Raw genomic sequence first — 16,152 nt, 5'->3', positions numbered from 1 at the left:
TAAATTTTTTAATGGTTAATAATTTATACCTATGTCCGATCTAAAAGGCAGGGTACTGATTTGTAAATTTTAGACTGTTATGAAATGAATAACTGTCGGTAATTTCACGAACCGTTTTTTTGATCTTGTGGTTTGGTGGCAATTTAATAAGCAAATATTATGAATGATCATTATTATAATATCATCATGCCATCTGAGTATTTGCCGTCAAAACTATCACCTCGTGAATAATATTATTATATTAATCGATTTTAAGACGAAATTGATTTTAATATAATACAATTATTTATTACATCATGGTTCATTATAACACTTCAGACCGAACGTCCTAATGTAATTTAAATATACCAACATGTTAAAACCATATATTAACATACAAGTTCAGCACCTGAATCATTATCATGATCGGATCGGGCCACGAAAAGTATGACATTTTAATAACGTGAGTAATAAAATCACGACGCTGTACTATCATTATTATACATGAGCGATTAAAAAGTTAAAATATTGTTATAGATATGTATTTTGTCTACCACGGGCGTATCGCAATTGAATGTTTTAAAGGAACTATATAATATGTCACTTCAAACCGCTTTCTATGAATAACATATTATTATTATTATTATTATGTGTATAACTATGTATATGCACGTTTTACAGAAGAGCAAAAACAACATTTAATTTCATGCATGTTATAGATCAACATAATATAAATATATACCTACCATATAAAGTTACCGAAATGATTAAATTTTTTTAAGAAGTTATTACATCGTTTGTGTGAAACTGATATAAATAAACGATTTAAGACTTTAATGCGTACCTACTAACGACGGAAAATCCAGGGTGCACAAAAAAATGAAATTTTATTACAAACATATCATATTTTATCATATAATATCATATTATTATAGAAATCCATCCCATGAAATGTACGTAGGGATTTGAACATATTTGTACAGAATCGTAAATATTTAAATTTTTTTCTTCATATTATAGACCTCTTAAAGAATAATCAATGATAATAACTGACCAGAATATATAATATAAAATTCCATTTTTTTTATGTTTAGATTTTGACTTCTGATATATTTACTAAATGAATTGGATCACAAAAAAAAAAAAAACTATAAGTAGGTATGATGATATGAAAATGTAAGTAATAATTATTTATTAATTACACGATCATCTGCTTAATAATTTACAGTTAAAATGTTGGTTCTCAAGTTTGTATCGACATTCCTATTTCATTTAATGGTGTACAAAAATCTAAGAAATAGAAAATATGGTTTTTAAGTGAAATATAATACAAATTCTAAATTTCAGAATTTGAATAAATTAATTACCATAGAAAAAAATCTGAGGGTGACATGCTAGCGATAATAGAGGATCACCCTGTATGTATTGCATATTTTGACAAAATTCAAAATTTATTGCATATTGAAGTGAAAATTTAAAAAAATGTATAAAATAATATTTTGTCAAGTAGAAAAAATTAAACTAAATTTCATAGTCACTAAATATTAATTTATATATATATTAATTTAAACCTTTATAAGATAAATAATCGATTACGATTAAAAATTCATTCTATTTCTGGATCGAAAGGGGCAACACTTACTACAAAATTAAACGAGCTTTCCAACAAAAATTAAGGTCTGAAGATTCTACGAAAAATTAATTCAGTGTTATTAGGCGAAAACGTTCAGCTCGAAGATCTTTATCAAGACCCGACCATACTAAGTTGCTTCAAATATACCCCAATAACTTCGGTTGACGTCGAACGTTCGTTCTCAGTCTTTAAAAATATGTTAGCCGATAAACGACACAACTTCACAGAAAAAAAACTTGAAATGCATATAATAAATAAAATTTTAAAAATAAATTAAGGTTTTAAGAAAATTCCCTAAATTTTTTTTACTAAGCATTTAAATAATTAATTATTATAAGTTTTACAGTAAATTTTAAATAAATAAAAATGTTTGCATATTTTTTTAAATATTTTCATGATTTTGACTGCATATTTTTTGCATATTTTCATGATTTTTACTGCTTATTTTATGGCATATTTCGATACTTATAAGTGCATAAAAATCCACGCTCTAATTATAACTATATAAAATACAGTTTTCGATTTCTAATTGGATCTAATAGTTCTTTTTCAGTTCATCTAGTTTACTTCTGCAGTATAAGTAGAGTAAATAAGTAATTTCAGTATCATTTTTAGGGGTTTTGTTATCATCAATTGTCCGACAACATAATGGTGATGGTGCGCAGCGTAGCGGTTTAAGTTCTGAAATCGTATCGACCGACTACAGGCAGCTATGCGACCGAGCCCTGGGAATTCGTAATTGGCCTACTTGCTATTTATAATAATATTATCATATTATTATGTATGACTGACGAGCGCATATCGTTATGTTCACCACTGGCAGAAACGATACGATGTAGAACTGAGTGATTTGTTTAACGGTTGACATTTAATATATTATGCATTAAAAAGTAAAAAATTCTTTGAAAATTTTTTTTAAATATAATTTGGATTCATTGGAGAACATTTTAAAATAAAATAACATACAATATTTATTATTTACACACAAAGGTTTTAGGGTTATCCTAAAATATTATAACTATAAAAATTATTTTTTTCAAAAGAATTATCTTTTAATGACTAATTTACGTCAGTACTTTTACGTTAATATTATTTTTTCGTTTACTGTTAAAATTATCACCTTGTGCTTAAATTATTATTACTGACACGACGAAATGTAGTTGCCACCTGATGTAATCGTTATTTTAGAATGAAACCGGTAACGTTTTGGGAGGCTTTTTTTACATAAAAGTGCATACATTACATACATACATTACATCCGCTTGTTTTTCAAATATACAGAACGCGTATAATAGACTATAAAGTGATAAGAAAAATGCACGATTTTATAATATTATATTAAACAAATTTTAACTTTTAGAAACGATTTTGCTTTAAACTAGGAGCACACAATCTTAGAAGTCTTGAAAATTGTCCAAATTAAAACGATAATTCTGTATTGTTATTAAAAGTAATTATCTTGGTGGAATATACAGAATACATAATACAATATTTACCACCTAAATTGTTTTAGCATTGGTTAGTGTTGTGCATCGTCTTCTCCGTGGATTCATACACATAGTATAATATATCACATATATACTTATAAATATACGACTCCCGAAAGTATATTATATTATTACTATTACTATTATTGTTATAACGAACTGCTTCATATTCGTTATGGAAACCATACTATATAACATTATAATATACGACGTGTGTAATACTATGATGAAACTTTGATTAATGTTTTTCGCCATTTTCCTGATACGTTGCACCGGGGGCCCAGTCGGGTCGTTGTGTATTTATACAGCATGCATTGCATGCTATATGCTTTTACTGTAATATGTAATATATGGTTTGAAATTTGATCAAACGGTGCTATTATTGTCTTAGGTAAAAGCAAATTATTTTGTGTGGCGGCCCAAAAGAGGCTAACAAATATCGGGAACCGGAACCGGAAACTTTTTTACTCTTAAAAAATAAGCCTTTTCTGCTTCTTGCAATACGTACTAAAATTGATATATATTTTCAGATTTCCGTTAGATATAAAAAATTTTGTACCTAACATATTTGGAGTTGGTGAAATAGCGTTTCAGTCAAATACAATGTGGTTTAAAAAATAATATACCAAAACATAACAACGCTTTTTTCATTACTGGTGGATTAATGTGGGCTCAGAGATGTACCTACGTTAACTTTATTTGTGTTTGTTTAAAACATCACAAGTCTGTTTAATCAATAATTTTATTTTACAAGATATTTAATCTCCATTCACCGTTGATCGATGACATCTAATGAATATAATATTATCTCCTACACGATCGTAGAATGTGGATCTAAACAAATTATATTTTTCAATTTTATAATTAATATAATTTTTTAATTAAACTGCTTAAAAAATGTAATGAAAACAATGTTCATTCTTCACCTCCCAATTTCCGTTATTAGAACACAAAACTCTTTAGTTTTTATTGTTTTGATATGCATCTAAATAAGGACATTTATAAATTATTTTATATTCAAAACATCATTCCGTTTTTGATTTAAATACATAACGGTTTTAATGTGGTACAATGTCTTTCCGAAACTGACCTTTCAGTAATTTTAAAATATTGAAAAGACACGCGCTTTTATTAATTTTTTTTTTTAAGCATTTTAAGCTTAAATTGTTCATCATCTTCGCTTAGATTTGTTTTTCCGTATACCAACAACAGTATATACAATTTATTAAATTTAAACTGACTTTATTGCATGCTGTCTCGCTTTTATAACTTTTTTTAAAAATAATAGCAGTCAGTCGCTTTTTCCGAAGCACTTCAAGGAAAATAAGAATTTTTCTTAGTCAAAATATTGACCAATATCACCAAAAAAATATTCTTTATTACTTTTCTATAGACATTTCAAGCAGTTCAATATTAATATTGTTTTTTAATATGGCTTTATGGGAGGAGCTTAAATTACTTTTGAGCCAACTAAGCTCTCACAATCTCTTATGATTTTCTTCGAAGGATTACTATAATATTTTAAGAACTATATATTATATTCAAAGAAAGACGTATGCTTTGCAATGACTTTAATAATAACTTAAAATTATAATAGTTCCATCGAGTTTGACAAACGCATAATAAATATAACGGTTTATACGAAATACCAAACCGGGGAAGTTTACTAAGGTTAGGTACGTATAAAACGTATTTTTATTTTGATATATTTTATGAACATGTCCCAATACGAATAAGTTTTCAGCTGAACGTTGATGAGAAAATCAATGTCAAACCCGTTCACCGGGCTTAAACATATAATAATATATCATATTGTATATTACACTTTAAAATAATATATTATAAAATATTATTTTATTTTCACTCCCCCACTGGATTGTCACGCCGCGTTACGACGACGTCGCCGCTCGGCACTGTAATGTATAATAATAGGACGCCGTCCTTATTCGTACATATTATAATATAGTTTTACGTACTGCTGCGCTGCAGCCTTCTGCGGAAAATGTGAGTTACGTTTTTTCTATTATTTTGTTGATGTCATTATATCAAAACTCAGCCAAGTAATATTTTGATATATTATTTATAAATAAACTATAATATGATGTAGAAAATACAACAAAAATATAATACATCGCGTTATTGCACCACACGTACCCGGTACTTATGATGGCGTGTTTATGATGTTCTGTGCAGTACTGGTGATCCAATTCGTTTGTGAACAAAAATCGTAATTTTTACATAATATTATTAAATCATTGTAGTTATTTTGATTTTGATTTTTTTGATACTAATATAATATATGTATATCTGTTAGCGTAGAACTAATAACTTACATTGTAAATTTCGATTAAAAATCTGAACGACGGCATTTCTGGTCATGGCAAAATATTGTTTTCTTTTAAATTAAATATCTGTTTTTAGATTATTTTCCAACTAATTGCATTTCTACCTGGATCTTTTTAGGTTTCTATTTCATGTTGTTTGCCATTCCACTTCTAGTTCATCCAATAACTTCTTAACTCTGTATTTCTATTTTATTATCATGATATTCTTTTGATATTTGTCCTCTTATATAATGCCTACCATTGCTATATGGTCCATCGGTCCAACAAAATTGTCAAAACCCATTTTAATCTTGTTATTTTGATGAACTGTACTAAATTTTTTCTTATATACATCTCATGTAGTTAGGCATCGGTTTTGATTTTAGATTAAGATAAATTAACAACATATTATTTTTCTTTCAAAATACCATAAAAATAAATTTGTAGACAGTAGTCATCGGTGACTCTTATTTGTATAAAATTAAACTTGCCATCTAAAATTTGGCCGTTTCCATAATATAGAACACTGAAACTAATTCATTTAGTAAGTATATCGTATAAAGTATAATAATAATTAATCAAAATAAAATTATTATTCCAAATCCGTTTAGCCGAGATACCTGATTTTTTATTTAAGATTCTTGAAGAGTAAAAATGCTTGATGACGCAAAGACTTGCAAGATTACGGATTATAAAAATATTGTTATTACTATTATTATTGTATCATATTATCAGTTGCTATCATGTGGCTGACCTGGCGCAATGTGTAGGCAAATTATGTACATTTCTATGTCAGTATACTGTAATATAGACTAACGGTCTAACATAATAATTATTTTACTAAATTATCTACATTATATGTGCGTCGGTAGGAAAATAGAATAACAGATACGACTTTACCAGAACATTTATCACCCAGCCTGTATAAATCTATAATACGGTAAGAACATAAAAGTGGAATAAAATCTTCGCGATTCAGAGAGATGCATACGATTTAAAAATAAAAATATAAAAATATATAAAACCTCGTAAAATTTACTCAATGGAATTTATGAAACTCGAACAACGCCAATCGCTTTGTGTTGGTGAAGCTATTAAAATGAGGTGCAAACAAAATAACACGTTCCCCTTCTGATATCGTTAGAAAAATTCAAAACACCCACTACATAGCAAAACAACAGGACAAAAACATCACATACTCTTGGATTCCTGGCCACTGTAACATAGACGGCAACGAACTTGCAGACACAGCCGCCAAACTCGCTCACACTTCCCCAAATTCTATCAACCTACCCATTTTCTCTCTCAACGACATAAAGAGGGTCATCGAAAATGATACATTACTTCAGCGTCAAAAGGAATGGAATGAAAGGTCAACCAAACTGAACGAAATCAAGAGATCCGCCTTACCGTATCCTTCTCCAGATAACATCTCAAGAAAACACGAGACCTCTATAAACCGTCTCAGAATTGGCCACACACACCTTACACACTCCCACTTAATGAAGAAGGAAGACCCCCCAGTTTGCACATGTTGCGGAACACTACTTACTGTGAAACATATCTTAACCGAATGCAGAATATACGACAAAGAAAGAAGGCTATATCAAATATCCAACCACCTTGCTGAAGCACTCAACCCAGACCCCAACAATATACACAAGATCATACTATTTCTCAGACAAACGAATCTTATAAACAAACTGTAAATTGTAAATAATACTATTCACTTAACTCCTAATTATTACTACTTTGTCTTGTTTTAAATACTAAATCACTTTGTATATCTTTTTAAATATTAATGTAATATGTAAATATACTAATATATAATGTACTGTTACATCCAATGGCCATAGACGCCGCGGATAGTTGTTTAATAAAAAAAAAAAAAAAAAAAAAATAACACGACTGTCTCACAAAGGAATCGGCAGTTACTGTGTGTCGCGGATATACCACACTTTTATACATACGTCTTTGACTCGTTACGATACGTAGTTACTGCGGAGAGCGGCGACCCGTTGTTATAGAGCTTACGACGATAACTTTCAAATTTAAATATATAGGTATAGAAAAAAAAAGTATATTATAATATATATATGTGTATGATATAATATACGACTGTTATTCAGCACTCAACCGCGAGTGTCGTTAATATAACTTTCAAAAGAGTAGAAAAACGATCATAACTCGACGCCTCGTTTTATTTTTTTTAATTGCGAAACGACAAAACCACCACCGTATTTATAACGTGTATTATATGAAATAATAATAATCCACCAAGTATTCTGTTTATGTCCCTGTGGCGTTTTTGCCGTGTCCTCGTCTTCTGTGTGCCTGAACTCTAGGTTGACCTGATTATGATATAGAGTTTTTTCTTTGGTCATTTTTACGTCATAATTAATCAGAATGGACTTCGAAATGGTTTGGATGCCATCAAGTTGGTTGTTCGTGGAGACCGATCATCGTCGTGACCGATATGATGTTCGAGAAATCGTTTCACTTGGGTTCGCAAAACTTCAACAAAAACATAACAATAACGCAGATAAAAACCAAATAAAAAAAACCCTCAATGCTCCAGACAGCGGAAAATATATATATACAAAGTGTTCACTGCGTTTGTCTTCGTCACTCTACTTGAAATCTTAGCCACTAGTTATGCCCCTATATCCCATCCGTTCTTGAAAAAATCTAAAAAATACACGACTTTTAATGAAACTATAAATATAGTGGGAGGTTTTAAATATTTACCACGCGGATACTGATAATATATCAAAAGATTTTAAGATAACCGTTTTCTATTTTCCTCCTCATCTTCCTCGTTTTTTCAATAAAGGAAATGTTGATATTTATGCCGAATTATATCAAATCAAGGAGTAATTATAGATGGGAATTCTCTCCACATGTTCCAGTCTTCGGAACCGATGAGTTGTTAGACTGATGTAAATAAAATTTCTAAGTTGTATTTAACGGTAATGGAAACGTATGATATGTTAAACTAACACGATATATCAACGTATATGTACATTTATTCAGTATCTAAAATAGTAATAACACAATTAATTTCACCATCGCTCGAGTAACCATGTTCTTGAGGGTGCAATTGAATAACACGCGAAGTGACGATGTACGAGTTGAACAATTAAATGTTCATATATATTAATAAATTATGGTGGTAAAATGTATTATTATTTGTCTGTAATGGTGGTTATTATATCTATAGTAAATCGATTTAAAAGTTGACTGCTGTAAGTGACTGCTCCTCGATCAAAAATCGACTACAATGCTGTCTAATAAGTAGATAATATATTATGCATTCACACTCGACGTTCCTAGCTGTGTTCTGTTCCCCTGAGAAAATTCACCGAGTGACGAGTGTGATATAAACAACGAGTCAATGTGGTAAACCATTATCGTTTCATATAAACTACCTAACAACATTTAAATAATATAAATAAAGATAATATTTTTGGCTTAATAGTGACGATTTTTTAAAACTCTTGTTTCAATTATATGAATTTTATTATTTTAAAATGTGTAGCTACGTTGACCCGAACAAAGACACGTGGTGATACGCCCTAATGCAAAAATCGACCGAAATGATAAAGAAATGCGGTACCCTTTATATATTATATATATCTATATATATTATATATATTATATTTTTATTATAATATTGTATGTATACGTTGCGCGCAGGTTTCCGTTGTAATAATGGCACGAACAACCAACGCAGCCGCCGTACAGCCCATGAATATCAAAACAGTCAGCCTCGTTCAATAATGCAAAGCCATCCTCGTCCGAACATAATATCATAGGTACCTACGTCCGTCTTTTCAACGAACGGCGATACAAAAGGGTGGCGTAGTATAAGCGGTGGATGCGAAACCGTCGTCTGCAAAAAAACAAAAAAAGTTGTCCACTCGTGTGGGAAAATTTCCAGTCGAAAAAAAAAACTATAATATTCTACACTAAGCGTTTATATTATTTATATTATAATAAACGATCGTAAAATTGAAAACGTTTAAAAACGATTTCTGCAGTCATGTAAACCTACACATAACATATAATACTAATAACATCACCCATTTCCGGTCAGGTGATAATTTCCTGGTAAGATTATGTTTTGATCGATTTTTGTTTTCACTGGAAATTTTGACCGCTAAATCTTTTCTTTTCTATTATAAGGAATATTACCATTCTTCAAACGTATTTTTTTTCTTTTCTGGTATAAATTTTTCATCGTGCTTATAAATTATAATTTATATTATACACAACTTCGTGTAACACGTACGCTGAACGATACTACCGTCATTTTCTATTTTTATTCGGAAATCCTTGTGGTTTCTAGAAGTGTGTTTCGAGACTTAACAAATTTATACATACTTTTTTATTTTACCCTAAAGATGTGCTGACGATGTACGGAATACGATCCATTTGTCTGACTAATGACTATACGTATCGATTTTCGAAGTCTAATTTTTAAGCGAAATGACAACGGATACCCTACAAAATTAACACTATAAGTGTTTAATCAACGTAATATTATATAGAGTCAACTATTTGATAAAAAAGACCTGTATTTTTTTGAAAATATTCCATTTATATAATTTTATATCATTCAAAATAAATGTTTTGGTTAAAATCAATATGTTTAACTATGGTTTCTTAAATAATTATCATTTTGAAAGCAATACATTTTTAATTCATATTCTAAAATAGAATATTATTCAGAGTATTTTGATATCAAATATAAAATTTCGGACAAGTAGTTACAGTTAAAAATATTTTAAGTTATAATTTATTCACAAAATACTCGTCTGAATTGTTTTTTTTGTGGTTTGAAGAACTCCAAAAAATATTCTTCTTTGAAATAAAAAATTAAAAATGCTAGCCGTCAATTCGTAGTATAAAAAGCAAATGATTAAAAATTAAAGCTATATAAAATTAGTTAACATATTAAACACGTTTTTTCTTATAGTTTTATAAACAAAATTATACTTTAAAAAACTTTAATGGTTGTGTTTAAATAAAATTCAGCCCCGTTGAGACATTTTTATGTATTTCGAAAGTTATAATCTAAAAATGGACGAAATGTAAAGTAAAAATAAAAATTGTTTTGGTATATTTGTAGAGCGTAATACTAATATTTTAAAAGTAAAAACGCCAGGCTAGTTCTAGAAAATAAAAGTGAAGCCAGTTAAATGGATCACATAGCTGATGTTCTATATAAGATCTGACGTGCAGAGCGCGTACAAAATAATATTTTAAAAAACAACCATCAACGATCCTTATAATATAATATTTCAAATGTTGTAATATATTATATTTTGTTGTATTATGTGTGTATATATATAATATATATACACAGGTATCAATAATATTATTATCACGCTGTTGGTTGGTGTTTCCCGCGTTGCAGAAGATGTGAAATCCGTAAAAAATGGCGTCGGTGGCCACTATTAAATTTCATTGGTATTCCCGCGAGAAACCTAGCGTGTTATTATTTTATATATTATAATAATATACGTACGCGAACATCGCTGAATTTACATAAAAACGTACTAAAACGAAAATGATTTTCCGTAAATATCTCTCCACCGCGATTCTCGGTCGTCCACGGTTGCCACCCGGTGCCATTATTATTATACGCTATGTACCTATTATAGGTACGTGCGGTTCGTAGCTCGGTTGATCGGATCGGTGATTTATCAAAAATATATTCTCCGTGGAAATCCGGAAAACGGCGTACAAATTTTCTCCGGACCCGAATGCATTATGGGTGATGTGTGGGTGTGGCCATAACGTCTGAGTGCGTATACAACATGCTACGTTTGAGAAAAGTTCGCGGCGGGTGTCAGCGATAATCGTTATGTGTATTTATTTTTTTTAAAGCCTTTTTAGTGCTTTTTACATTTTATAGACAACAATGGGACCGGAGTTCTCTTGTTATCCACAACCCCATTCCTTGAATCCTCGAATTTTACTCCTAGTCGCAAAAATTGAAACCATTGAGCATTTGTAACGCAATATTAAACGCAAAGGTGGACTCCTGGCAAAATTACATTTCTCGGTCACTACAAAATACGCATTTAACTGACTCTATATTATTACATTTTGTCTATTAATAATAGTATGTACTCGTCTAAGTAGTACGCACTACGTGTAAAGCTTACTACAGTATTACCTGTTGCGTTATCAAATGCAGCGTGTTTGGATTATTATCATACAGTTTGTTTTATGTTAAATACCTACTCTTTTCATAGTTGATTCCAAAATATTATATTAATGTTTATATTATACATGTGTATGCATTATTAAAAAATTTCCGGGGCATTTATTATATTACAATATATGTATATACCTATATATAATAATATATAGCACAACAGCGAAAAAATGATAGTCTACAACGTGCTTCAAACCCAACGTTTATGTATTACAACAAAGCGTTCCAAATGGTTTGTAACATAATAATAATAAGTAATAATAACAATAATGAGACTAGATGAGGTTAATGGTTTAAGATTATATTCATTTGGATGCAACTAGTTCAGCTAGGATGATATAATTTAATATAATAATAGAAAGTGTGTATTTGAATGACGTAAAAATGTTTAAATTATAAAACAATAATACAATTAATAATATTAATAAATAAAAACATTATATATATATATAAAATATGGTCCGATATGCATATCAATATAATATAGAATGCTTAAAAATGTAAGAATTTTATTGTACCATTTGCACTTCAGACAATGAGCTGATGCTCAGCACGTACATGGTGACACCAACTTCTACTGGAGTACCTGAAACCCGGCAGATTAAAAAAAAAAATCAAAATCAAAATTAAAAATGATACGAAATATTGGAAATTCTCCGAAGCAGCAATAATACTTATGACGTATTGTATTACATTATCATGGTATACACTTGTAAAATAGTATTTAAAACATTATTTTAATTACCTATGTCAATTTTATAAAATAGATAAGTAGGTACCTAATCTGTACCATCATCGACTTAATAATAATTAATATTATAAATTATCATATATGTTACCGATGATAATATAGGTAACGACTAAGCAGACAACTTTTTTTACCATAAATATAATTTAAGTGATATTAATTAAACCGAAATATTGTCGAGTTGTACAATATAATGTACATTACGTCATATTATTATACGGACCACGTATACCTATGTCTTCGGCTATATAATACATACGTACAAAATAAAAATACTAGCTATGTATATTGAATAATTTTTATGGTACATAATATATATTACTATGCAAATTTTATGTATATATAAAATATATATAATAATATATATATAAATATATTGAACACTAATTTGAAGATCTTTCTCTACTTTACAGATAAATGGAATGAGTAGTACTATCCCGTCTATCCCATACAAACCAATATAATAATAGAGATATGAATAGTTTTTTATGCTTTTAATTTAAAATTTCAACTCAATTAGAGTGAAATTCAAATTTTAAATGATAACACATATTGTTATTACTTCTTACCTATAGTCATTTATTTACGTCAACTAATAAAAAATTATCGTAAAACTTCGAAAACAAAATATAACTATCAAGTCCTTTCGAAGAAAACGCAAAACAGGATGCATTCGAATAAGCGCCATACAAAGGTTATCTCAATAATATTATAATTTTAAACAGACATTATTATTACACGTCATATTATTATGGTCAAAATTTTTGATTGATAACATAAAATAAAAAGATGGCGTATAAGTGTAGAGGATAAAGTGAATCATACAGCTTGCTCACCTTTTTATCTTCAATTTATTTATTTAAAATCAGTATCTTTTTTAATATGCATAATTCATACCCAACTTAAACATAATATTTTCAAATTTTAACGATTTTTTATACTTAATAAGCATATTCAGTGCCTTATGGAAATACAAACTTTTGTTTTTTCAAATGAAAACCATTCTTTTCTACTGTATATTATTCGGAGGATAATTTTTGAGATCGTTTTGACATATGAAAATCAAAATTGGATTAACCAAATTTAGGGTTATTATTATTATGTAGTAAGGATAATTTAGGTCTAAGAAAATGAGCTAAGAAGATAATATGTGGATCATAGAGATTTGAAAATTTTAATAGTTAATAGTTATAATCAGTCAATAAAATTTGTAAAAATAGCTGAAGAATAGTAAAATATACTAAATCCAATATTGCATAATATATTTTATATTTTAGTAAAACAATTATTAAGGTGATTAAGGAATATTTTTTTTAATGAGTACATCCATTTTAATTACTGAAAAAACTTATCGCTCAAATTTTGAATTTTGTGTATTTCAATTTTCAAAAATGTATCTGCTAAATAAATTTACAGTAAAAAAGTTACATAAGACATGATGTATATAATATTATGTAGGTATATTTAAAAATTCGAAAAATTGTAAAAGAAGGATGGGCGTAACTATTGATTCACTCTGTAATCTGTATCATACATTTTAAAACAAGAAAATCTAACTCGATAATTCTGTATGTATACTTCACGATGCTTTGCAGGCGAATGTCGCGAGATTTTAATTTATTTCGGTTGACCAGTCACGTATTATGGTGAGGAAGTTGTGGCCTAGATAAAGGATTAATGACGTCGAATAAGGGGTTTTTTTATGGTTTTTTTTTCGTTCAAAAGCCACTGCAGCATGAATATAATATCATATATTACATACTTCTCATGCCGATTTATAATTATATTGCTTGGTCGAAATGCTAATACTGAGGCCACAGTGTTATTTGAACGTGGTTGCCACAGAGAAACGTGGTTAAAATATTTTAGAAATTCTATAGAACATAATAATATGCTGTCGTTATTGTTTTCATGCTGTTTTCTTCGAAAGGGATTATTGCTCATTTTCGAAGTCTATAGATATAAAACAAAATATCAACTATTCAGACTACCCTGATCTGCGCAGAAAACTATTAGGTGGTACCTTCTGCTATACAACCCATTGGTGAATTTATTTTTGAAAATCGCGTTTGACTAGGACTCGGACTCGTATTTCCTGAAGGAAATATATTTATGTGTAGGTGCGTGCGTACACATGTTTATTTACAAGAAATATATTCTACGTTTAAATTGTATTCCAAGAAATGGTACGATATAAGCTGATATAATTATTTTAAAATTAAGTATCATCAAAGTTTAACTCCGTAAAATTCGCATTGTTGACAATAAAAATGTGCGCCATTAGTTTTAGGTATTTTAAGTTTTTTTTTTAATTTTCTTTAATGTTAACGATTGAGTACATACATACTTTTGTATACAATAGTATTATACACAATTTTTTGTAAAATGCTTTAATTAAAGTATTCAAATACGTATTTTTAGTATTTTTAAAAAGTAGGTACTAGGACGGACACATCATTTAAAAATTTAAAAATTTAAAAAAAATTAATGCAAATATTAAATAAAATGTTAATACAATAAGGAAATATATTAATATATTATACAAATATAATATTATATAATATTTTATAAATATAATTATAAATAATAATACAATATTAAATTTAATATTCTTAAAATAAATACTTTTTTGTAACCGTATTTTTACTGGTATTCTTTTCTACCAAGTATTTGTTTACGCATTAAATAAGAATCTAAATCTGTAACTAAATACTTTTAACATTTATTTTTCACAATACTGATTGAACATAATATAACTACTATATTTTTGAATACCAGATGAAGCTGTAGGAATAGTAAATGAAATTTGCAGTATGAATACGAAAGAAAATAATGTAAAAAATGATATGCGTGTCGTATTAGGTACACTGACAAACAACTGCTACCTAACCTATTCACATAGGATATCATATTCTATTGCATATGACGTATTCTATATGTATGGATCTGCGTACCTACACCTCTTTCGGGTCTACACCGACCGCGACGTAAGTCGAACAACGCGTATATATATTATTTATAAGTGCGCGTGCGTATGTGTATTTGTATGCATAGTTTAGGTCTTCTACACCTAAAGTGCGCGTGTATAATATATACTAGCATATCGTGTTCCGGGGCGTGTTTAGCCTAAAAAAGCCGGGAGCCGGTGAAATCGAAAATAGAGTCACGGCGCTACAGGTCAAATCGATTTCGGGGAGATGATGGCCGGAGTTTACACGCCCACACACCGTTACACCGCCACCACCGCGTCCTGCACCGTATAATACGCTACACCACCCAAACCCTATGTCGGTGTAACAGTGGTCCACGCCAGTGCTGCTGCTGCTGCTACTACTTCACCATACAATGTGTACAGTATACATCGCAGGCACCCAGAATAACCTAACACCACGACAGTGTGCTTTTATATTATATACGTTTACGTATTTACTTCTACCATCCTTCCACCACCACTCATCGCCAGTTTCTTACTTACTCTCTCTTATCTTTCATTCCACACGAACGTTTTGATAAAGATATAGATATAAATCTAATATTAAGTGTAAAATGATTTAAATCTAGTATCGTATATCAATGCGACCTATATATGTAATAATATGTATAGTGTTGTCCCCGAGGAAAATGGATGACGGTTGCTGAGTGGGTCGTAGATGTATGGCCAGAAGGGTAGTATACGCTATGCGCTCCACACACCCTAAACAGATACAGCCCCCAACCCCATGTACCACTAGATCAGTGTCCAATGGATCGACCTA

At 29.5% G+C, this 16,152-nt stretch overlaps 1 protein-coding gene across 4 annotated transcripts in view; it reads right to left on the bottom strand.

Annotated features, from left to right (window-relative positions):
• LOC107170691 (Resistant to dieldrin) overlaps window positions 1-16,152 on the bottom strand; it is a 52,516-nt gene that overhangs the window by 22,365 nt on the left and 13,999 nt on the right. For 2 of the 4 annotated variants that reach the window (XM_089226662.1, XM_089226664.1), the window contains one exon: window positions 12,168-12,235. The exons of the other annotated variants lie outside the window; for them this stretch is intronic. In XM_089226662.1, the coding sequence (XP_089082788.1) occupies window positions 12,168-12,235 (68 nt within the window). The remainder of the gene's footprint in view (window positions 1-12,167; window positions 12,236-16,152) is intronic. 4 annotated transcript variants of the gene reach the window in all.

This window comes from Diuraphis noxia, unplaced genomic scaffold (assembly GCF_037042655.1).
Source record: "Diuraphis noxia isolate RWA-SAM2 unplaced genomic scaffold, SU_Dnox_SAM2 contig0004, whole genome shotgun sequence".
Classification (NCBI taxonomy): Eukaryota; Metazoa; Arthropoda; class Insecta; order Hemiptera; family Aphididae; genus Diuraphis; species Diuraphis noxia.
Note: the sequence above shows the minus strand (reverse complement) of the source record. Positions and strands in the feature narration are given on the sequence as shown.